The following is a 25539-nucleotide window of genomic DNA, read 5'->3' as shown; positions in this document are numbered from 1 at the left end:
TAATGATCTCTGAACTTTTCTCGATGATCATGGTATTGTCCATTAGACTACTTGCTCGTATACACCATAATAGAATGTTGTTGCTGAGTGAAAAAATAAACACCTTCTCAATGTGGTTCAAGCGTCTTTGCTTCATTCAAATGTGCCGTCTCCCACTATTGATTCCAAACTCCACATGATACTCTATAGTCACTTATTGCCGAACCGCCTACACCGAGTATGCCTACCACATGTTTTTGGATATGTTGATTATGTACATTTGAATAAGCAACAACACAGTAAGTTGGAACCTAAAGCTGTGAAATACATCTTTGTATGGTATACATCCCATTAAAAAGGATACCATCGCTATCATCCTCCCACCAAGAGGACATTTGTCACCATAGATATGTTGTGCATCAATTCTGTTATGTATTATCCAGCACCTGAGTCCTCACTTTAGGGGAAGAGGAAACATGAAGTGCAGACGCTTGACTATAGTGTCGTGCCCGATACTGTTGAGAGATGTAATGATGATGAAATAGTTGATATATATAGTGATGATGTAACCTTAGTTACTATTAGCATCGAGCTACCAGCACCTAATAGGGAATCAGTAAGCAGTTCTAAGTTCAACAATTAACATCGAAGTACAAGTAGCTAGCACTAAGCTAGCAGTGCAGCCAGAGACATAGGTACCAACGATTTTCCTTTTGCCTGACCCTTATAGCCACAACCAATCTCCTCCACTACTGTTACCACCACAACGGCTTCCACCAAGAAGTAATTGAGGTATTTGAAAACCCACGTATGAGTCTGATCCTAAATGCAAAGAAAAATACCCGATGATTAATTATGTGTCCACTGATCATTTGTCAAAATCAAATAAAGCATTTGTAAGTCAATTATCCTCTGTATCTATTCCTAACAGTATGTTGGAAGCTTTGGTCGATCCTGAATGGAGTGCCGCGATGGAAGAGGAGTTGAATGCACTGAAGAAGAAAAAATGACAATTGGCGAATTACTGATTTGCCAACTGGCAAGAAGTCGGTAAGATGCAGGTGGATATTTACAATAAAGTATCTGACATATAGATCCATAGATCGATATAAAGCAAGACTAGTGTAGTGACAAAAGCATACTCACAAAAGTATGAGATCGATTGTAACGAGACCTTTGCACCGGTTGTTAAGATTATTTTTGTTCGCGTTTTATTATCTCTTGCAGCAAACCTTGAATGGCCCTTACACTAGTTTAATTTGAAGAACGCATTCCTGCATGGACAGTTAAAAGAAAAAGTCTATATGGATCTTCTTCTTGGATATAGTTTCTAGGTTCTGAAGGAAAGAAGATTTGCAGACTATTGAAGTCCTTGTATGGTCTTAAGCAATCAACTCAAGCATGGTTTGGGAGGTTTACACAGGCTATGAAATAGTTTGGTTATAAACAGAGTAACTCAGACTATACTCTATTTATAAAACGAAAATGAAGAAAAAAAGTTACAGCACTCATAGTTTATGTAGATGATACGGTGGTTACTAGAGACGATGACAAGGAACGATTGACACTTCAGAAATATTTGTCTTCAGAGTTTGTGATGAAGGACCTTGGTGCATTAAAGTACTTTCTACGCATCAAAGTATCTCAGAATAAATCAGGGATTTTTCTTTCTCAAAGGAAATATACTTTAGATTTGTCACAAGAGAACTTGATGTCTGCTTGTCAGCCAATAGCTACACCAGTAGAATAAGGGGCTTAAAACTCACAATAGACTCGAATCACGACAACTAATTAATTTTAATATCCTAATTCAAATATATAAAAAATCCAACCTACGTTACCCACTACTGTCGACTCTTGGTAGGAAGAATTCTAAATTCTAGCACTGGCATTCTTTTTCTAAGACACGCAAATGGGGTTCGGCGTTGTCCAGTCTTGTTGTCTGGTTCTTCTTGTACCATCGCATTAAGCTTAACCTATTATTTGCTGAAATCACTGAATTAAGACAACACAACTGACTTAACGATTTCAAAATTCGACGTTTTGTTTAATTTTGCAATTTTTGTTTTATTCATTTGTAGGATCAGACAAGATATATATGAAACCCGTGACCCTGAAGTCGAGATAACTTTTGTAACAAAATTAATTAACGTCATTCGCTAAAGAGTTTAAAACACATAAACTGCACATGCATCATCCATCAATCACCATGAAAATAATGGAAATTAAATACGGAAATCAAACGCATGAAGACAAAGTTTAAAAGGAACCAAACTGTTGGAAGTTCTTATTGGGGGTATTAGCTAGCAAAAATTGTGTGTAGTAATATAGAGTTGTTAGGGTAATTTTAATTATAAACGTGCCATTATTTTTTTCATGTTAAAAATATTACAAAGAAAACCATCGAGGGATACCAAGATTCCATCAATTACTTCCAACAGAACCATCAAAATTAAGTTTAAGATATTCAAATTTGGAGGGCTCCAGACTATGTTATTACTATCTGGGGCTCTTGTTTTTCTGTTTCTTTTTTTGTCCAAAAATCTGAAAGAATATGTTTAATTTGAAAGACCATGTATATTACTTATGTTAGGCTAAATATTATTAAAAAAATAAATTAACCTGATCTCCCATTTTCACTGTAAAAAGTTTTTCTTAATCTCTATTAATTAACGAAACCCTCTTTGTCAACCAAAAGAAGGTAAAAAGACAACTCAGTCTTTTATCACACAAAAAAAAAGGGCAATAATGCAATTTCACATGTTCAAATTTTATTATTTTTTATTAAAGTTTGACCTACCGGTGATGTTAAATATCTCTAATATTTAAAATTAAAATTAATAAAAATAATAAAAAATAAAAACCAAAAACAAAAACCTCTCACTCCTCCCATGTTCTCTCTCTCTCTCTCTCTCCCTCTCTCCTTCTCATTTTTTGAACACACACAAAGTGTGTAGGCAAATGCTAGTATAATTGAAGAAAAGACAACCATTGAGACAGTATCCACTGGATTAAATTACAATTTAATTTGGTCGTAAGTCCATAAATTGTCCTAAGATCATAACTGTTGAACATTGAAGCGTAACCTTTGACGCTTATTGTGTAACTTTGCATTTCTTGTAATTTAGACGTTTAATGCTAACATCATGTTCATGTTGTAACACTATTACACACAAAAATTGAGTTCAAAATTGAATAAACGACGATGCGTAAATCCATATTGTTTACTAATAATAACATATATTTTAGAGAACTGTCATTTGCATTCCTTATAAGTGTATTTTTCTTTCTAAATAGAAAGTTTAGAGTACAAAATGAGAATTTTGGAATGTCAACAACAATTCTCATACTTTGTCTTGTAATAAGACAAAAGAGATCAATAATTTTTTTGTTGGGTACTATAGAATTTCCTTATTATATTAACTTTTTTTTTCAAGGAATAACCCCACAAGGGAAAGACCACACCATCCATTAATGATCTTGCAATCGTCGGCAAAAACCCCTCTATATGAGTCACCTCCAATGACCGTCGATCTTTCTCTGCATAATCCTTGTCAAGGATACAGGATCACAAAATCACCACCTCAAATTTGAACAATTGTCACTATAAGATTCAGGGTTGAACGGAATAAGTTATGACCTACTACAAAAGCTCTCCTCCTCAAAAAGAAAGTGACCACAACCACAACTACAAAAGCTCTCCTTGAAAAAAAGGAGAGAACGACCACTTCTAAAACAGAAAAAGAAAGAAAAGGATCAAGAATGATTGCTGCCGACTCGAAGGTCAAAGACTGAGGTCTGGGACGGCAAGGGTTTTCTTTGGTTTTTTTTTTCCCTTGCATTATATAACTTTAACTATTAGGTAACAAACGAGCTAATAAGTACTTATAGATAGCTGAAAATTGCCGCTTTTTCCCGTCTCTGCAGCTAAAAATTGCCTTTAGAATCTACCAGGACACCAAATTTTATGACATGGCTTATTTGATTGATTCAAAATTATATATTACAAAACATGTATTATTGACGCACATAAACTAAGCTAAGCAACAGTACTTTTTTTGTCAAATGATAGATTTTGTTAGATTAGATGTTAGATTAACCACCCATAAGGTGATCTCACATTTTTATACCAAATTTGTGTATCATATGATGTGGCAAGTGATACGTATGTGCCACGTCAATTAATAAATTTTTCTCATTAGACGTAGAATATATAGACATAACTTCATGTGTATATATGTTAAGTCTAAACCACCAACAATAAGCAATTGTAGGTAATAAAAATTTACACAACCCAAGTTTTCCTTTGCCATTGTATTAAAACCAAACAGTGGATAACTACAGCTTTTTTAGACTATAAGGTCTAGGAGAACGGGGCTCTATAAATACATTCTTTCTTCATCATTCAAAGTATCCTATACATCCACTTTCAGTCAAGGGAGAGGGAGATGGGTATTCTTAATCACATTGCTTTGATAAGCGCAGCTTTTGTTATCCTACAAACTCGTTGGTCAAGTAGTTGGCCTATGGATCCAACCCTTGGCTTCCTACGACTCCCACTAAACAAATCCAACTTTCACATCCAAAAACCATATGATTTGAAAGAAAGTGAGCGCTACAGCTTTAAACATGGAGTGCACAAGATGTGGGTATACTTCGCAGACAAGCCCCTCTATCGTAATAGTCCTACCCATCCTCGAACTGAGATCCGAATAACGGTACGTAAGTATTTGACAAGACAAACTAAACTTCTACATGCATCTTCATAAATTCTTTTTAAACCTCCCTTTACTATGTGTCATATATTTTCTGGTCGTAATTTGATTTAATCGTGTGCTTCTGCGAATATATTATGCAACCACAATTAATTTTGTAAGGAAATCTATTGCGCCATGACGGTGGGGATAGGTTTGGATTGGACTACCCCCTACATTCATGAAGGAGATCGATGCTCACCACACCCTATTATTTATCGTTAGATAAGTTATATGTGTTTATCTATTATACAAATTTTGAAATTTAATTTTCTACTTTTGTCGAGATTTTCTTCTCTTAATTCATCCAAGCTAATCATAAACACCAAACATGCAAGACCTCTTACGCTTAGGAAATCAATTCGATTTTGAGCGCTTCTTTCTCCCGGATACCTCAGTAAAGCAATGATGAGTGCACGAGTTACCCCAAGTAATAAGGTTGGAATGATGAGGTTAAGTTCATGACAGGCCGAATATTCTATCACTTCTGCACTTCTCCAGTGAAGTAACGATCGAGGTATGGGGTTGTATGCATGCAGTGATAAAATGAGAGTACTAAAATCTTATGGGATATTACTAAAATTATAAATAGATTTAAACTTCATGAGAATATCATTTCGTAGTTAAGGGGATTAGAAGTATGTTAAACCTTAAGCCGTCTTACTTTACAGTTAAAAACATCAAGGGATTCTGTTACACAAATAAAGATTAGGAGATTGTGTAAAGACAAGATAAACCTACGTTACTTTTCATAAATTTTACCATTAAAACATGTCACCTGAAGTAGTATTTTCGTGAATTAAAATAAATCAAATCTCCTCATAGTTTAATATTTTACCTGCACTACAAATTATGTTGGAAAATAAATTATGTTTCTATATAGCCCAAAAAACAACTCTGATGCTATATTTAAACTTAACTTGGCCTACGTTTTCATTTGATGAGTAGAGATGTGAATTTCACAAAATCTCTTATGAAATTAATTAATTAATATTATTAACAGGAAATTTAGACTTACAATTTGGGGGTTAATTACACAAAACCTCTTGAAGTTTACCCTGTTTTCACAAAAGCTCCTCACATTTGAGAAGTAACGCTAACACCCCTTGAGGTTTTAATTCACTTTCACAAATACCCCTTTAGTTGAAAATCAGTCCCTAAAAAGACAAATTTACCCTTATAATTAATTACTTAACAAAATAAAAACTATTAGAAATAATTAAAAAAAATAAAAAATTACACAAAACATTTAAATATAAAAGAATGATAAATCCTATTGGAATCCAAACATCTAACCTATGTTTGTTTTTCCACTACTGCCACTAACATCAACATGCACTCGACCCACAAACCCATTCCCGTCAACTTCTTACTCCTAGCAACCCCCTCTCGATCTTCTTCTCCGTTAAACAATCCCAAAGCTTTGGACAAAAGAGATGGCAAGGTCGACGAGAAGATTTTCTGGAAAGTGTGAAACTAAGATAATAGAGCGAGAGAGATGGTGATGTCGACAAGAAAATTTCAGAATGAAAGAGATGGGGATGTCGTAGTTAGTGGCGTTAAAAACATGAACGGAGGAGGTAGCGGAGAACTGGCCGTGCTCTCCAGTTTCATGAAGAAAATCGGTTCTTTTTCGTCTTCTTCTAGTGTAATTAACACATATATGTATGCTTACTTTAGTTCCAACCCCTGGTGATTTTAGTGAAAGCCATGAGATGATTAGAGTGCTCCGATCTCCTACACTAGAACCATTAATAGGTTAATAGTTGTAGCCTGTATCATTCATTATTAATTCTCAACAAAATAAAATCTATGTGGCAGCATAATAATTATTCCCAATTGAATTGATTTTATATGTTCATGTTCATGCCCCCCTACACCCCAGTTCAAGACCAGAACGTCAATGAGTGTTGGGCTGGATTGAGATGGTTCAGAGCGAGAAAAAGAGACGAGGGGAGGAGTCTTTTGGAGGCAATAATACTTTTGAAAGATGGTGGCTGAAAATGGAAGGGAAAGAAGATCCATCGGGTTTCTTTTTTTTCTTTTTTTCCGTTTAAATTTTTTCAATTTATGAAAGTTTTTTTTTTTTTTTTTTTTTTTTTTTTACTTTTCAAGTAATTAATTGTAGGGGTAAATATGTCATTAAGGAGTGATATGAAAGAAAATTAGAACCTCAGGGGGTGTTAGTGTTACTTATCAAACGTGAAGAGGTTTTGTGAAAACAGAATAAACCTTATGAGATGTTAGTATAATTAACCCACAGGTCAAAATAAATTCAAATATATTCCCAATTAGAGTTGCTAATATCTACTCAACTTTCTTAGGAAAAGCTATAAATCAATATTTGTGTTTGTAAGATAGATTAATTAGTGAAACTACCTCAAGGTACACTTATCAAATAATTGTGTATCAGCAGGGATATGATTATTCTTCGGGTGTATGGCAATTCGAAGGATACGGGTATGTACCATGTGGAACAGCCAATGTCACCATAATGCAAGTGTTTGGGGGAAGCCCTCATGCAACAACGTTTATGCTTAGAGTTGACCAAAATGGTACCCTTACATATTATAGGAGTGCTGTTTTGGCTTCAAACATGTACGACAGGTGGTTCAGGCTTAATGTGATCCATGATGCCAATGCTTCGCATTTGAAGGTTTATATTGATGGAGTTCTCAAGTTTGAGGCACCTGGTCGGGGAGGGACCTCGCATTATTTCAAATGTGGTGTCTACTCGCAGCCAGATGGTTCCTACTACATGGAGTCTCGTTGGAAGGGAATCAAAGTACTCAAGAAATGTGGATGATTGGTGCCTAAGGGTCTACAGAACCTTAATGACGTGCTGGTTGGCTCGACGCCTCAATTTAAATGCATGCAACTGAAATATTTTATCGATTTACGTTTTATTTTTGCAGAGTTTTGTGAAATGTTATATTTTGTAAGAATGTGTTGACCCTAAAAATTTCAAAACCTACGTGGCGCGCAGGCCGAGTAACTAATAAGCTAACTACGTCCTTCGGTCGAATGCGGGGCGTGCCAACTCGTCGGCCGAGCCTGGCCGAGGAGTAAAATTTGTTGATGTAGCTTTGAGTGCGTCGCTGACTTCTTTAACTTGCGATTGCGACCGAGGAAGGAACACTCTCGGTCTCTGGGTTCTACAGCCTAAAGACAAGGTTGCTAATTCTGCGGAGTTCACAAATCGTCCGAGCCCGATTCAGTCACTGTGATTATATTCGTGAGAGTATAAGCACGTCGAATCGAGACCAAGGTGTATGGGCACAGGTACTCGAACGTGATGTATGTCTTGATGGTAAACGTAGTTCGGCCGTCGGAATGCCGAACCCTGAAACTCACTTGTGAGTATCCAATCATAAAACCACTCGGCGACCAGTACGCCGAGCAATGTAATTTGTAACACCTAACTATGCCGAGAAGGCTAGCAAGGTGACCTCTGCCAACAAAGGTTCGAAAACCTTTCTCGACCGAGACTTGGATAGATAATCGGTCGACCTCGACGCAGTGCTGTTTATCCAAACTGAAGATGCTTCTCGGTCGGCTGATTCTGCGGCAGCAGTGCTGTTTATCCAAACTGAAGGTGCTCGCCGGGCGCTTCCACAGTGCTGTTTATCCAAACTGAAGGTGTGTCGGTAGGAAAAGGAAAGGAAAAAAATCTCAAGGTGTTGAGAGGTTTTGCGCAGGGCAATTGTATGCTGATTTGAAGGTCCTTTCTGTTCGCATGATTTCTTGTATTTATAGTGCCCCATTCCTTGAAATTGACTCCGATTTGGATTGGGAGTCCTTGTCCCATTTCGCCTCTTCCTCGAACAAACCTACTCCTACTGGGATTCTGAATTTTCCTTCTTTTCGGGACTTCATTCCTTGCTGGTCGAGAATCCTAGTTGCACTAGGACTTCCTCGACCTTTCTATTTATCTGGACTACTTATGATAGGATTTGGCCGTCCCTGCCAGCTGGCCCGGGCCTTATTATTCGGCCCATATTATTTGTCATCGCCTTGGGCCGAGCGCATCCTGCTGCTCGGCCCAGCAATAATATTTTGGGCCCAAACATTGCCCCCTCTCTTCTGAGATCGCCGACCGTTAACTCTTGGTCGGGCCTCGACCTTGAAGAAGCAAAAACGTTTATTGCTTTTTTGGACTTTACTTCCTTAATGACCGTTATTCCTGCGCATTTATTGAACATGATTGCACTTTCCTCGTTGCCCCCAACGCGTGGCCACGTGTCGATTCTCCGCCGCTCTTAACTTTCAATCGTGGGCCTCGAGACCGTGCACTAACTGGAACGTCTCATCCTCATTAATGCTTTAAAACTGGCGCCGCACGCCATTGTGCGTCCTGGATTTTCGACTCATCGATCCCCTCTTCGCAGGTTCCCAAAATATCCAAAATGATTGAGTCTTTCCCGGTTAAATTTCCCCCCAATTTGAACCAGTGCTTTTTGAATCCCAGACGTTTGACATTCATCCTGAAAGGCCTATAAATTCCCATATTTCTGCCATTCGCCTCTTACGCTTTCAGAAATTCTAAAACCTCAAGTTCCCATCCTTGTTCGTTCAAATCAAGCCTTCCAGTTCTTCCTTCTGCAATACCCTCTTTTTCCAGAAACATCTCTCTTCTCCACAAATGGCCTCCTTCATTTCGAAGCTCTCTGATGAGATCAACAAGTGCAAGGATTTCATCGATCGGAGCACCGTCAAGACGCTGCGATTTGAAGAAGACATGGCCACCACCCACCAGATTCTGGGTCCCCTCTTCAGAGACGCAGTGCCGTCTTCTGTCACTAACCTGCTCAAGGAGCAGTGTTTAACACCCCTGGGTCGACCGAATAAGCACATTCTTTTCCAAGGAGTGGAAGGCTCTCGGCATCTATGATGCCATTATTCTGTCAACCATGGAGATTGCCATGGATAAGGAGCTGCTCATGGCGGCCATGAGTTTATGGTGTTCGGCCACCAACACCATGGTCCTGCCTTTCGGCCCTCTCAGCCCCACAGTCCTCGACGTCTCGGCCATCCTTAGGACTTCCCCGACCGGCCTTCCTATTGACGCCGCCTTTTCCGGATACCCTTTTCCTCTCGACCTGAAGGCACTATTCGACGAAAGGGCCGTCGAAACGCTAAGCCGGGGCGATCGGGAGCCCTTAAGGGAAGAAGTTCAGAAGCTCCACAAGAACTTCTTCAACTACAACACTCTTATCCTTCACTTCGCCGGCCGAGGCGAAGAAGGCCTTAGGAAAGGAGAGCACGAGGCCTTCCTCTTCTACTGGTACAACAAATTCATCTGTTGTACCAGGTCAAATAAATGCCTGGTGGAGAACATGCCGGTGGCCCAGGCACTGGCTAATGGTCGCTCGCTGGCGCTCAGTCCAGCCATACTCGCCAACCTCTACCGCTGCCTGGCCGAGGCGACCATTGGCAAGATTGACTCGCACCAAAACGGACCCCTCTGGGTGTTCCAACTCTAGTTGCAGGTCTACTTCTCCACCCTTCGACCGGAGGTTCCAGCCTTCCAGCGAACGGCCGCCCTCGGCCTTCAACTGGCCTCTCGACCAGCGCCACCTCACCGAGCCGACGAGGTTTTCAAACACTTCCTCAGCCTCGACGTCTTCTCGGATGACGAGTTCCTGGTGTGTCGGCGCCAGGAGTACCCATCCTCGCTTAGGCTCCCTACGGCAGCATGGGCCGAGTCTGAGGATGCGGGCATCCGCCAGCGCTAGGGGTCGTTTGTCCTGGCTCGCGACCTTCCTCTTGGCTGCGATGCCAGCCGAGCCAGCTGGGAGGTTTATCACCCCCATTTTCTCGCCTGGCAGCTCGGCTATCTTCAAGGCAGCCCAGTCCCCCTGCTCGCCTCTCGGTCTCTCCTAAGTCGGGGACGTCTTACTGGTTCCTCTGAAAGGGAATGCAAGACGTCGGACCAGGAGTTCCAAGAGAAGTGCAGGAAATTTCAGCTTCGGCCGACGGTTCCTGAATCTTTGGGAACCGACACCTTCGGGGACTGGTGGGAGGAATATACCGGAGACTTCTTCGGCGCCCCGGCCGAAGATCTGGTGAGGAAGATCTTCGGCGATCGTCCCAGATCAGCATCCTCGACTCAACCTAAGGAGCCGGCCCAAGGTAGTATTTCCGCTTCTTTCCTCTTTGTTTTATCTATTATCTCTGTTATTAATTACTTTGCTCTTCAGGGGGTCGTGGGTCGAGGACGGTCGAAGTGGTCGCTGCGGTGGCAAAGGCGACGAAGCTGGTGCCCAAGAAGAAAACCCTTGTCACCGAGCGGACGGTCCCTTCCAAGCGCCCCCACCGAGAGGCCGAGCCTGCGGAGGAGGCCCCTCGCCCTTCTAAACGCGTCAAGAAATTGGCGAAGAAGGGCGACCGGGAAATTCATGTCGTCCCCAGTGACACTACTGGGACGCCTGCTCCTGCCGGCTCTCCATTTGTGCCGGCTGCCGCGGCATCTCCAACCTCGAATCCTCCAGCCGTCTCCCCGGCCGATCCAATCGTCGCACCCGCTCCAGCTTCGGAGCCGGTCGTGGCACCTGAAATGGGGAAGTCGGCTGCGCCTGCCGAGGCACCCTCGACTCCAACGGTCGTTTTAGAGGTATAATTCTGCTTCTACTTGGTTTCTTTAGGTTTCTGGTTGTAACGCTACATGTTCTTTTTTGTTCAGGATGTCGAGAGCGAGAGTGACGAAGTCCCGCTGCAACGCCGCCGTCGACCAGTCAACTCTCCTCCCGTCCATCCTCCTCCGGTAGTCGAGGCGACTGCTCGACCGCGCTCTCCTGCGGCGGATCGTGGTAAGAGACCGATGGCCGATCCTGAGGCCACGGCAGAAACGCTGATCCATCCGCAGGATGAAGACCCTCCCATTCCTCCACAGGAAGTCTCTTCGGCCTTTGTAAGTCTTGCTTTTTCTTGTGTTAATTTTCTTTTGTGACGCATATTTTAAAAAGACTATTAAATGTCAGGTGCCCGAACATTCATTTCACCGGCAATTTTATGCGCCGAGGGGCGTTGTCTATATTTCCTGGCCTCCGTCGTGGCCATCAAATGTAGATGACCTCCATCGGCCGCGTGAATTGCGTAGCGGTCTAAGGCACTGGGCTCGGCCATTAAGTTCCCTGGGTTCGAGCAATGACCCAGAGGGCATGGCCGAAGTCTCCTCTCGGCAGGTCTAAAACAATCTCCTTTTTCCTTATGCACTACATCACGACGTCTTACTTTCCTTCACACAATTTCCTTTTCATGTGCAGCCATCGTGGGAAGTGGAGCTCGACGCTCTTCTTCAAAGTACGACCGGTGAGGCCGGTTCTTCTGCTGCTTCCGCCAAACCAGCCGGCGCCGTGCCCGAGGCCGAAGTCTTCGTGAAGCTGCACGAAGTCCTGTCTCTTAATGCTTCCCAAGCCCTCCGATGCAAGGGCCTTGACTCCGTTGGAGAGTGTCTCAATGACCTTGCCAGGGGTGGTCACCTGAGTACGGAGAATATCTCTTTTCTCACCGACCTCCTGGAGCGGACTCGGCAACACTTCTACATCTTCGAGCGAGCCCTTCAAGCCGAGGATGACTTGAAGGCTGCCAAGGTCGCGCAAGAGGCCGGCCGAGTTGAGATGGGGGCAATTAGAGCTAAGAAGGCGAAGCTGACCGAGTTTGATTGCCAGATTTCTGATCTTCAGCGTCAAATTTCTGACCTTCAACGGCAAAGGTCTGCTGCTGCTGCCGAGCTTGAGAAGGACTTCGAGGCCAACAAAGCTCGGCTGACGGCCTTCGCTGCCGGTGCACGGCATGTCCAGTAGCTACAGTTCAACCGGAAGACCAGGCAGGTTGAGATAATCCTAGGAGAAGCGAAGTGGCTGGAGCTGAAGGCTGCCCTTGAGACTTTCCTCCCCTCGACCCCTTAGGATTTCACCATTGTATTTGTATTTGTTCTTCTTGTAATGATTTTTGTTATCAATACAATGGTCGTTTCGCTATTAATACAATGGTCTTCCTCTTGCATTTCCCATGTAATTGGATAGTACTTCTTTAAAAACTTTCCATTAATCGGCAATTTATGAACTGAACCCATCCGATCTCTTAGATGATATGCCCCCTTGCCGAGTACTTTGTGAACGATGAATGGTCCTTCCCAATTCGGCGACCACTTACCAAATCTGGGGTCTTTAATCCCAACAGGCAACACAGTTTGCCAAACCAATTCTCCTTCGCCGAACATTTTTTGTCTCACACGCTGGTTATACGCTCGCTCGGCAATTTTCTTTTGTGCAACCAATAAGTTACCCGCGTCGATTCGATTTTCTTCTAAGTCTTCTAACTCTTGTCGCATCGCTTGACTGTATTCAATACTGCACAAATCACTCTGCTCGATTACTCGCAACGAGCTTATACTCAACTCGACCGGTAACATAGCATCGTGTCCATAGGTTAACGCGTAAGGAGTAGTTCCAGTGGCCGACCGGGGTGAGGTTCGGTATGCCCATAATGCTTCATTTAACTTCAAATGCCACAAACCAGGTTTCTCTTTTACCATTTTTTCAAGGATGCCGATCAACACTTTGTTGCTTGCCTCGGCCTGTCCGTTTGCCTGTGGGTAGTACGGCGTAGATTGCTCGAGTCGGATATTCAAACTTACCACGTATTCCCTAAACCTATCGGCCGTGAATATAGTGCCATTATCAGTTATGATTGTTTCTGGCACACCGAATTTGGTCACAATATTCTCCTCCACGAAGTTGCATACCTCTTTAGCAGTTAATTCGGCGTATGACCTTGCCTCGACCCACTTAGTGAAATAGTCAGTTTCTACAATTATCCACGCGTGTTTCGCTGCCCCCGATGATGGCGAGATTTTGCCAATTGCATCCATTGCCCAACCCCTGAACGGCCACGGTTTAGTAACCGAGTGTAGTAAGTCGGCCGGGGCTCTCTACACGGGTCCATGAATCTGGCATGATACGCATCTCCGTGCATACTCGATGCAATCCTTTAATATATGGGGCCAAAAATAACCGTGTCGTCGGAGTAACCAACGCATCTTTCGTCCAGATTGATGTGCTCCGCAAATTCCTTCATGTACCTCCGCCATTACTTGGGCAGCCTCGTGTGGGCCGAGGCACAATAGTAATAAACCATCCTCGCCCTTGCGATATAATTCATTTTGATACGACACGTAATTCGTGGCGAGCACCTTCGTTCTTCGGTCGTGTTTCCCATTGGGGTTATCAAGGTATCGTAACATCGTCTTTCTCCAATCATCTGGTTCTACTTCGACAGCACATACTTCTATGGGATCTCCTCGTTCTAGTAGGGATGGGAGTGACATTACCCTTGTACGTATTACGTGCGCGCGTTGGAGAGTTTGCTGATTGATCAAAGCGGGGTACGAGCGTTGACCCGTGTTCGCAATTTCCACAATTCGACCTAGTTTGCCCCCCATGAGTTGTGCTCCGGAGGCGATCTGGGCGAGTTCGTCGGCGTCAGTATTGTGAATACGTGAAATGTGTTCAAATGTGATTCGTTCGAACGACTCGGCCAGGTAGGTGGCGACCATGTGATAGGGAGCTAAAGTACAACTCATGCAACGAAACACGCCGTTCAATTGGTTAATTACAAGTTCGGAATCACCAAGGACAAGAACGCGGGGGGCCTGCAGATCGTGTAAAACATAGAGGCCGATAATGAGGGCTTCATATTCGGCCTGATTATTGGTGCAGCTGAAACCTAACTTGAGAGAAAAATACCATCGGCAGTGATCAGGCGACTGAATTGCGATACCGACACCTGCCGAGGTCGAAGTACTGGAACCATCAAAATGCATAGTCCAATGGTTATCGCGAGTGGTGACGAAACAGATGTCGACGTCGCCCCCCTCTAAACCATAAGGGGATGGGTGTTGTGCCAAGAAGTCGGCGAGGGCTTGCCCCTTGACGGCCTTTTGTGGTACATACTGAAGGCTGAACTCGGATAAGGCGAGTGTCCATTTCCCAATTCGGCCTTTAACCATAGGCCGAGTCAGCATGTAACGAATTACGTCGGTTTGGGCGATGACCTGCGTAACTGTGGGGAGCATGTAATGCCGAAGCTTGGATGCGGTGAAAAACAACGCTAAGCAAAGTTTTTCGACAGGGGAATAATTAAGTTCCGGTGAATTCAGGTTTCGGCTAAGGTAAAAGATAGCTTGTTCGCGTCCGACGTTGTTATCTTGTGCGAGTAGGCACCCAATGGATTCAGCAGCTGCCGAAATGTACAACTTAAGGGGTTTGTTGCGACAAGGTGGAACGAGCACAGGTGGGGTGGAAAGAGCCACCTTGATTTGCGTAAATGCAACTTGATGCTCTTCGCGCCATTCAAATCGGTCGGTTTCCTTCAGTTTAAGGAGTGTAGAGAATGCTTTCATTTTACCGGCCGAATTGGCGATGAAACGACGGAGGAAATTTATCTGCCCGAGTAACGACTGGAGCTGTTTCTTTGTCGTCGGCGGTGGGGCACTAATGATGGCGCGAGCTTTATTTTCGTCGACCTCGATGCCGCGATGGTGCACCAAAAATCCTAGGAAATTACCGGCTGAAACACCGAAAGCACACTTGGCCGGGTTCATCTTGAGGTTGTTCTTGCGCATGCGAAGGAATGCTTGCCTCAGGTCGTCCAGGTGTGTTTGACGACGTTTGGATTTTATGACCACATCATCGATATAAACTTCGATGATTGTACCGATTAAGTCGTGGAAGATCATATTCATGGCTCGTTGGTATGTGGCGCCGGCATTCTTGAGGCCGAAAGGCATGACTACCCATTCATAAGTACCAAGTGCCCCCGGGCAACGGAAAGCCGTCTTGTGGACGTCAGCTTCGGCGATGAAGATCTGGTTGTAACCCGCATGACCGTCCATAAAAGATAGCAGTTCATGATTAGCTGCGGCATCAATTAATAAATCTGAGATCGGCATCGTATATTCGTCCTTGGGAGTCGCCAGATTTAGATTACGGAAATCGATGCAAATGCGAAGGGCACCGTTTTTCTTTAACACGGGGACAATATTGGCCAACCATTCGACATACCGAGCGGTCCTAATAAACCCGGCTTTTAGAAGCCGAACTAATTCTTCCTTAATGCCGAGTTGGACTTCGTTTGAAAATCGGCGAGGAGGCTGTCGAAAAGGCTTACACCCTTCTTTGATGCGTAGCTCATGCTCCACAAGGTTTCGGTCGAGGCCTGGCATTTCATGATAGCTCCACGCAAAGCAATCTTTAAATTCGTGGAGTAGCTTACGGAGTTCGACCTTCATGGACGGTGGAAGTAACGCACTAATAAACAATGTTCGAGGATCCTCGGCCGTGCCTACGTTAACTTCTTCTAACGGGTCCTTGACTTGAGGTCGATGGTCTTCGAGTTCGGCCGGCGCAGCCTGAACTTTATCGAAAGATAGAACGGGGCCGTTATCTGCTTCGGCCAGAAATTCGATTAAATTGATGCCAGAATGTGGTTGCTTTGTAATGGCGTACCAATGGGCCAGCAGACGTTCCATTGTAGATGAAACCGCGGCCTGACGCCGTTCTTGCGTGGTGTGTTCAATCATCGGCATTGATGACTAAGTTCGCCAAACCAAGTCTCGCCGAATCCTGTTGGACAGTCTCGGCGCCGACCTCAATCACTTTTTGTACTGAAATTCTCGTCGGCCGCCCATCCTCGTTGAGGCCTTGGAGGGTGATGTAGCCGACGTGATCATCATAATAGCGAGCCTGAATCATTTTGGTTTCAAATGGTTGGTTATCGGCTGGGTGAACTACGACCGATTTACCATCCCAAAAGATGAGGACTTGGTATAATGATGAAGGAATGCAACTGGTTTGGTGGATCCAGTCGCGGCCAAGTAATGCATTATAATCGGTCTTGGAATCAATGATGAAGAACGCCGTCATGTGTTGACGGCCGGCAATGCTAACTTCCAACGGGAGCACCCCTTTGGTCTGAGATTTGTCACCAACAAAGCTGCTCATAGTGATCCCTGACGGAATGAGTTCATTATCAGAACGGCGTAAAGCCTTCATGACGGATATTGGCATAATGTTGACTATGGCTCCACAGTCGACAAATACTTTAGAAATTGGAAAGCCTTCGATGTGAGCCGTGACGTACAACGGCTTCAGGTGTTGGAGGTTGACCGAGGGGGAGCGGGGAAATAGCTCGGCCAAAGCTGCCTTAAGGTTATCCCCGCTTTGGCTTTCTCTGTCGTCGTCGTTTGCGACGAAGTCTACTTGTGTTGCTTCCTCGGCAACTACGTCCCCGTCCAAGAAACTTGACTGGTGGGTACTCGGTTGGAATTCAGCTGGTAGAACGTGGACCATACTGATCTCCATATGTTCGAGGACCGAGGGGCCCATTGGGTCATGATCGTCGTCTTCTGGGGAACTATCCCCTGTAACAGTCGTTGGAAAATCCTCAATCAAACTTTTGAGTTCCTCGGTAAGAGCAGGTATCTGAGATGTGGGACCCAAATCAAGTGCCGGCGAGCCATTTCCTTCGGCGATGTGGACTGCCGAAGATTTACGTTGGTCCTTTGTTACACGGGCTCGTTCTTCATATGCAATACGGGCGTTCCTCGTGTCTAGATATGTATCCAGACGTGCTATCCGTTTTTCCTCGTCGGCCGTGAGGCCGAAAAGCGATACAGCCGAGAAGACTTCGAAATGATAGCGTAAATGCTGGAGGTCTTCGAGCGAAAAGGGTAATTCGGCGGCGTCGATATCTGTATAAGGATCGACCTCAAAGCCGAGGACCCAAGCCTCCCGTATATGTTGAAACCTAGCTTTAATGGCTGGATCAGAAGTTTTCTGGATAATTTGCTCGGCATCAGGACAAGTTAGCGCTAAGTCGAGGGCTTCCTGACATGCCTTGGGGAGTCCGTACAAATCATTTGCGAAGTATTTCTTATGAAATTCTCGCATGTATTCCATGGATTCACCGAGGAATGGAGGGTGTAAGTTGCGCCGTATTTTGATAAACGGCTCGCGCGGTGGTAGCGGAGAAAGTTTCCTTTCGGCCTCTTGTCTAAAGTACTCTAGACGAGCTCTCGTTTCCCTAGGCCGGAGAAGGATCTTAATACGTTTCTCAGCCTCCTCAATGGTGGTTTCGAAATTAGCATCCGCTACTTTCTTCCCTTCGGCTAACTTGGTCATGATAGTCGGGGTTGGCCGTTCGCTAATATCTTCCACGGCCTTTTTTGGTTGCCACTGGTTGGCCGGGCTGTCCTGCGCTTCTCGTCGCCGAGCCATGCAGTCTATCCGTTGACGGCGACGTTTTTGAGATTTAGATAGCGCCGTATACAAGCCAGTTGGAGAGTTGTAACTGTACCAGCGTTGATCCGATGTCCTGGGTGGCTTGAAAGTTTTGCGATCAGCTGGCGAGCCCGAACTGTGGGTATTGCGCGAGTAATAATCTTCATTATAAAAAGGTGCGTCGAAATCAAGATGCCGCCTGACCGAGGTCTGTTCTTTCGGCTTTACTTGGGGGCCGAGTTGATCAAACACTTGACGTCGTGGACCTAATCCCTTTGATGACGCCGTAGGGGCCGTTGGTGTTGTTGAAGGTGTCTTCTTCCCAGGTTCAACTGGTGTTTTACAATGGTCACATAACACCTTTGATTCATGAGTTTTGTCGGCACTTGACCTCGTCATAGGCTCATCAGCGGGTGGCACCGATTGTTCCGTTGGTGGTGCATTTGAAAATATATCAAGCTTTAGTCTTGTTCGACCATTCCGTTGACAGATATGCTGCACCGGGACATATTTGGCCTTCCCTTTGTTTTTGGGAAGGTGAGCATCCACCATACCAATCGTTGTTGAAGGGAAAGGATTAACATCGACCGCCATCTTTTTCGGAAATTTCAACTTTCCTTTTTCGATCCAACTTTGAATTGTGTCCCGGAACACAACACAATTATTGGTCGCATGTTTATTAGAATTATTATACTTGCAGTATATCTTTCCTTTCAATTCATCGGACTTAGGGATAGTATGTCCCGGCCGAAGCTTGATGATTTTTGCTGCCAATAATTGATCGAAAATTGCATCAGCTTTGGTGATATCAAAGGTGTATACTTTTGATGACTTACTCGTTTCCTCGGCGGCCAAACGGGTTTTGGCGTCTTTGGTATTTACTTGCGCCAAAGCCTTGCAAACATAGGGTTTGTCTATTATTATCTCGGCCGCATCCACACTAGCATACTGAGGGTCTTCACTTTCGGCCGATGCATAGCTCACCGTGGGGTTCTTATACAACGTCCCCCGGGATAGTGACTTTGATATCTTTTCTTCTCGGAGCAGATACTCATATTGTTCGACGTGTTGAGCAAGTTCGTACATATCTCGAATATTTGCCCCCAGGAACTTCTTTTTGTACTCCACGTCTAATCCGTTAAGGGTGATCCTGACGAATTCCACTTCGGGGAGTGGCACTCGGCACCAATTCCTGGCCGATTTAAACCTTGTTAGGTATTCCATTGGAGATTCGTCAGATGCTTGAGCCATCCTGGCCAACGATGATACGGACATCTCCATCCCTGGCCGATAGAATTGTTCATGGAACTTTTCGACCAACTCTTCCCAACTCTGCACGGAGTTGGGTGGAAGATTAATGTACCAGGCGAAAGCTGAGCCTGTCAGTGAAAAGTTAAACAGCCGTAGTTTGTAGAAATCGCTATTGACGTCCCCACACTGCGCTGTGAACCGAGCCACATGTTCTAGTGAGGATAAAGATGATTCCCCGGCGAAGAGGCTGAAATCGGGGATCTTAAATCCTCGTGGGTATTCAAATCTTTCCACATAAGCCGGGTATGGGTGAATGAATTTTGGAAACTTCGGCCCTTTTTTTAGGGCCGAATCAATCATTCTCTGGACTTCGGTCACGTTTATGGAAGCGACTTCTTCTCCCTGGCTTGGTCCCTCGGCTCTATTTCCTGGTCCTCTTCTTTCTAAGGGAACTGGTTGCGGCCGAGCGAACCCTCTCTCTGTTGGTATAGGCACATTCGTCGGGAGCTGCCGAGGTTGGCCGACCTGGCCATCTTCGAAAGCTTTACTAACCAATAGTTCAAGCATTCTGGTCTGTGTATCGCTATTACTACGTATTGCGTCTAACAAATCATTCATCTTCTGACCAATCGACTGCTCGACCTGACGATATTGTTCATCCAGTCGTCTCCGAAGGAATGTCCTTGTTGGCGGATCGGAACCTTCCCCACCATCGTCATCACAATCTTCCACAATCCCTTCCATGATCATTCCAGCTGTTTGATTCGGGACTGCGGAGTTGTAAGGTTGCCCGCCGAGACAGACTTCATTCTCTCGGCGTGTTACACTTGTGGCCTCGGGCGGCGCAATTATGATCGGATTTTTTGTAGAGTGCAAATCCTGCCCAAGGCCTTGCACTGGCAAGTCAGTCGTTGACTTTCCCATGGTTGTTTTCTGCTTCGTAGACCGTGTCTCAATGGTCATGAACTCCGAAGGTTTAGCACAAATTGTCCCACCGGGCGTGCCAAAATGTTGACCCTAAAAATTTCAAAACCTACGTGGCGCGCAGGCCGAGTAACTAATAAGCTAACTACGTCCTTCGGTCGAATGCGGGGCGTGCCAACTCGTCGGCTGAGCCTGGCCGAGGAGTAAAATTTGTTGATGTAGCTTTGAGCGCATCGCTGACTTCTTTAACTTGCGATTGCGACCGAGGAAGGAACACTCTCGGTCTCTGGGTTCTACAGCCTGAAGACAGGGCTGCTAATTCTGCGGAGTTCACAAATCGTCCGAGCCCGATTCGGTCACTGTGATTATATTCGTGAGAGTATAAGCACGTCGAATCGAGACCAAGGTGTATGGGCACAGGTACTCGAACGTGATGTATGTCTTGATGGTAAACGTAGTTCGGCCGTCGGAATGCCGAACCCTGAAACTCACTTGTGAGTATCCAATCATAAAACCACTCAGCGACCAGTACGCCGAGCAATGTAATTCGTAACACCTAACTATGCCGAGAAGGCTAGCAAGGTGACCTCTGCCAACAAAGGTTCGAAAACCTTTCTCGACCGAGACTTGGATAGATAATCGGTCGACCTCGACGCAGTGCTGTTTATCCAAACTGAAGATGCTTCTCGGTCGGCTGATTCTGCGGCAGCAGTGCTGTTTATCCAAACTGAAGGTGCTCGCCGGGCGCTTCCACAGTGCTGTTTATCCAAACTGAAGGTGTGTCGGCAGGACAAGGAAAGGAAAAAATCTCAAGGTGTTGAGAGGTTTTGCGCAGGGCAATTGTATGCTGATTTGAAGGTCCTTTCTGTTTGCATGATTTCTTGTATTTATAGTGCCCCATTCCTTGAAATTGACTCCGATTTGGATTGGGAGTCTTTGTCCCATTTCGCCTCTTCCTCGAACAAACCTACTCCTACTGGGATTCTAAATTTTCCTTCTTTTCGGGACTTCATTCCTTGCTGGTCGAGAATCCTAGTTGCACTAGGACTTCCTCGACCTTTCTATTTATCTGGACTACTTATGATAGGATTTGACCGTCCCTGCCAGCTGGCCCGGGCCTTATTATTCGGCCCATATTATTTGTCATCGCCTTGGGCCGAGCGCATCCTGCTGCTCGGCCCAGCAATAATATTTTGGGCCTAAACAGAATGACACTACTTGATTCCTCCCACTTTGCATGCTAGTGGTGGCACTCATCACTCCATGATTACCGTTCGATAAATTTGATTAATCCATCTACTACACAAATCTAAAAATTTAAACTAATCTAATGATAATTAATATGGTGATGAGTAAAAATGCACTCTTTATTTATTTAAATGAATAGCCCTGGCCTCCTTTCTCTCCTCTCCTCTATGAGATTGCTAATTTTGTGCCATAATTCTCCTTAAAATTAAAAAGAAAAACCGTAATCATGACAAGAGCACAATCATCCATGGTGGATGTCTTTCCAATACTATTTTAGGTTTGCAAGCGATGAGTTGAAGTAGCAAGTGCAAAAATAAATGAGAGGGGTTAATTGTTTTTGTATTTACTAGTTAATTTTCATTGGCTTTTAAACTCGACTTGTTTATTATAGTGCTACCTACTGAGCAAGTTGTTTGTTTCCCCCACTCTTCAACTAATGTCAATACAACAATTTTTTTTTTCTAACCAAAGTCTACGTCACTTGCTAAAATTACCTCGCTTAAAATTGTCAAATATTGAATAACAGAAGTGTTGAAAACTTTTAAGGCCTTAAACAAATTATCCAATATGTAAAAGGTTTCACAAAATAGTAGGCAAAGGTTATACCATTCAATTCTTCAGCCCGGCTCTAATCATACCAAACAATAAAAAATCTTTTAATCATTGGAACAATAAAATAATATAAAAAGTTTTTTTAAATGTCATAAATTTATACATTTTTTTTTTATATAAATTAAAATTTAATTAAGGGATTTGTTAAAACTACATTCGTGCACCGTCTTGAAGAGTGAAATGCACAAATCTGTTTTTGCCCCATTATGTTTTTGGCTGACAAGATTTTAGTGAGGCAGCATTATGCCTGTCCAACACATTATCAATATTTCTTAAATTATCTTGATTTTATTCCTTGGTTTTGGTTTTGTTTCACTGGTTTTATCGAGACAAGATTGGTGAACATCCAGATGAAAGTGTTACAAATAACATTTATTATATGGTTGTTCACCTTAAAATCACCATTCATTCAACAAAATTTAGTAGTAGTAGTACTTGAGAATGGAGAGACATATTTTTATACTCTAATTAAAAGTCCAATATATTAAACCATGATGGTTGCCGGAGGGGACAGGCGTGGCATTAGTTGGCGGGAGGAGTAGGCGTGGTGGCGGCAGCAAGAGGAGATGAAGCAGGGGCGGAGGAATTAGTAGTAGTAGCAGATTCAGCGGCGTCACAGTAGCCTCGCAAAATGTTACCCTCCTCAGCCGTGAAACCGATGGAAGTCAGCATTGCAGGCCAGCAGTGGCGCGTAATAGTGGCAATGGCTTGGCAACAATCAGGCCCTATATCAGCCTGCCCATTCAGGAAAAACAGAACCACCTCATTGGAGCATAATTTCAGCTCCGCAAGCGCATTCCAGCAATCGACTAGCCCGCCACTTCCTTCACTTCCAGTTTTGATTCTCGCAGTGATGGGGATGCTGTAGGCTGGCTGAATGGGATCAATCACGTTCCTTGCTGCAAGTGCATAGTTTGCACCGGTGAATATTAGGCATACTGTCACCAGGAGAGCTACATTTTGTAAAGCCATGGTATTACGGCTAGAACTACCACAGATGAAATATATGTATGTATTTGTGTTTCTGAAAATCCGAATGTGTGAAGAAACTGTTAGGGCTTGGGAAATAATTTATAGTGGAGATTGATCCGGTGAGGAAGCAGAGAGGGCCACTAATTATTGATTAAGGAGTTAATTAATATCATGATCATGGAGTTCGATAATTTAATTTTGGTGTTTGATTAATATTCCAGGAAACGGTTACATGGGTAACTTACGAGAAAGAAGGTAATGAGCTGACTGCCGATGCCTGATGGGTGTTGTCACCAAAGACCTTCCCCGATTGACAAAATGTTTCACTACTGACACTTGAAAAAGAAGCTTTCAAAATCTCGTCGCTTCGGTAAATCATTTGAGCCCCTGATACATGTTCGGGTGACTACAGAAGTGTTAACCATAGGACTTTGTGGTGCTTCGGAGATCCTTGGATGTTTTGATATAGCCACGTCGTTTTTGGGCTTCTTAGACTAAACATGTTTGTTTTAACAATTTGATTAAACTTTCTCCTACAATTTTAGTGCAATGTGTATCTTACTATACCCATTTTGATGTACCTAAATTACATGACCTGCCATAGCCTTTAGCAAATCAGATTTTGGTATCCTGTTTCTTCACGCCAAAAGAAAGGAGGTTCCTAGATTCTTGTTAACTGATATCTCAGAGTTTTAATTTGAGAAGAATACTGATTGTACAAGATAAGAAGGGATTTTTTTTGTTTTTAGTACATCAATATTTTTACACTAAGAGGAAGGGAAGTTCGGCAAAACCACACAATAGGTAGCCTAATTTGGTATCAAACTCGCCATCCACGAGATTCGAATTTAAGGCCTCTCACTTCCAAATAAAGAGAATATAACCAGACCGTAGTATTAAGTAGCAAGATAAGAAGGATTTGAACTTAAAGATATTAATCTTGTTAAGTTAAAGATTTGAATTACAATAGTTCACTAGTTCCTCATTCAGTATGTCGATTTGGAAAACAATTTTCTAAAATTAGAATTCACTAGTTTTCATCTAGGTATTAATTATAATTAGAGTTAATTAGATTTAAACGTTCAAATTTTGTCTTTTATTAAACATTCATGCCTTTTAGAATTTAGATCAAGCCACTTTGGCACATTAGACCACATCAGTATTTCTTTTTCTTTTTTTAATTAAAAATAATAATTGTATTTTTTAAATTAAAATTTTACATATTGATTTCTAAATTTGTCCTTTTAATTAGTTGAGAGAATTTTTTTTTGTCCGGCCATTTTTTTCATTCATGTATTTTAGGAGTTGTGGACTCTTTTTATAGGAGATAATTTTGGTTTTTTCGCTCAACATATTTATCCAATTATCTCTTTTAACTTTTATTTTCGTTAAAAACTTTTTTTTATCCTAAAATTGAAATGATGGACGCTTAGATTTTTTTTGTTTGTTTATTATTTAGTATACTTTTTGTTAGATAATTATTTTGTATACATTTGAATTTGTACATATTGTTGATTAGTGATAATGGTATGTTTATTGTTGGATATCATATATTGGTTTTGTATTGATTAGTACATTTATTTTTAATTTTTAGGTGTACATATTGTTGATTGGTACATTTAGTTTTAGCTTTCGGTACGTTTAGTTTTGTTCTCGTTGATTGATAGGTTTTTTTTCATGATTTTATTACGATTGTTTTTGTATACATTGTACCATTTGGTATCATATGGGTACGATTAATATTATACATATCGTAGATTGGTACATTTACTTTTGTTCTTCAACTACTAGTACGTTTATTTCCGGTTTTAGTAGGTTTGTTTTCATATATATTTTTTATTGGCACGTTTGTATTATTCTCGATGTTATTTTCTTATATGAATTACTACAAAAATTTATATATGGATTACTACAAATATCTTAAAAGATATTTTTTTTCTTCATTGAAAGGGGTAAAAAAAAATTAAAAAAATAAAATAAAAAACCAAACGGCAGGGTATTTTAGTCCTTTACAAATTGTAGATAATCATTCTTTTTTTTTTGTATAATTATCTTTATAGGGAATCAAGAGAGCTAGATTGTAGGAAATTTGTTTCAATATCTCTGCACTTTTTTCCTAACGTGAAGAATTTATGTCACATCCCGGCCCGGGATATTGTCCACTTTGGGCTTACCATTCCTTCATGGTTTTGTTTTTAGGAACTCACGAGCAACTTCCCAGAGGGTCACCCATCATGGGATTGCTCTAGCCCCCTTCTCACCTAACTTCGGAGTTCCTACGGAACCCGAAGCTAGTGAGCTCCCAAAAGGCCTCGTGCTAGATAGGGATGAGAATATACATTTAAGGATCACTCCCCTGGGCGATATGGGATGTTACAATCCACCCCCCTTAGGGGCTCGACGTCCTCGTCGGCACACACGCGGTCAGGGTTAGGCTCTAATACCAATTGTCACATCCCAGCCCGGAGCGAACCACTTCCCGGGCCAACTCCACCACCGCAGCACGATATTGTCAG

General features: G+C 43.0%; 2 protein-coding genes across 2 annotated transcripts; one reads left to right on the top strand and one right to left on the bottom strand.

Annotated features, from left to right (window-relative positions):
• Positions 1-4427: 4427 nt before the first annotated feature.
• Positions 4428-7539, top strand: LOC137732684 (citrate-binding protein-like). Its single transcript, XM_068471981.1, has 2 exons — positions 4428-4697; positions 7150-7539. The coding sequence occupies exons 1-2, from the start codon at positions 4428-4430 to the stop codon at positions 7537-7539; spliced, it is 660 nt and encodes a 219-aa protein (XP_068328082.1).
• Positions 7540-22573: 15034 nt separating this feature from the next.
• LOC137725614 (egg cell-secreted protein 1.4-like) lies at positions 22574-23023 on the bottom strand. Its single transcript, XM_068464367.1, has one exon. It carries the CDS (start codon positions 23021-23023, stop codon positions 22574-22576), a length of 450 nt encoding a protein of 149 aa, XP_068320468.1.
• Positions 23024-25539: the final 2516 nt, after the last annotated feature.

This window comes from Pyrus communis, chromosome 1 (genome assembly GCF_963583255.1).
Source record: "Pyrus communis chromosome 1, drPyrComm1.1, whole genome shotgun sequence".
NCBI classification, from domain to species: domain Eukaryota; kingdom Viridiplantae; phylum Streptophyta; class Magnoliopsida; order Rosales; family Rosaceae; genus Pyrus; species Pyrus communis.
The sequence above is the reverse complement of the archived record's forward strand: the minus strand, read 5'-3'. Positions and strand labels throughout refer to the sequence as shown.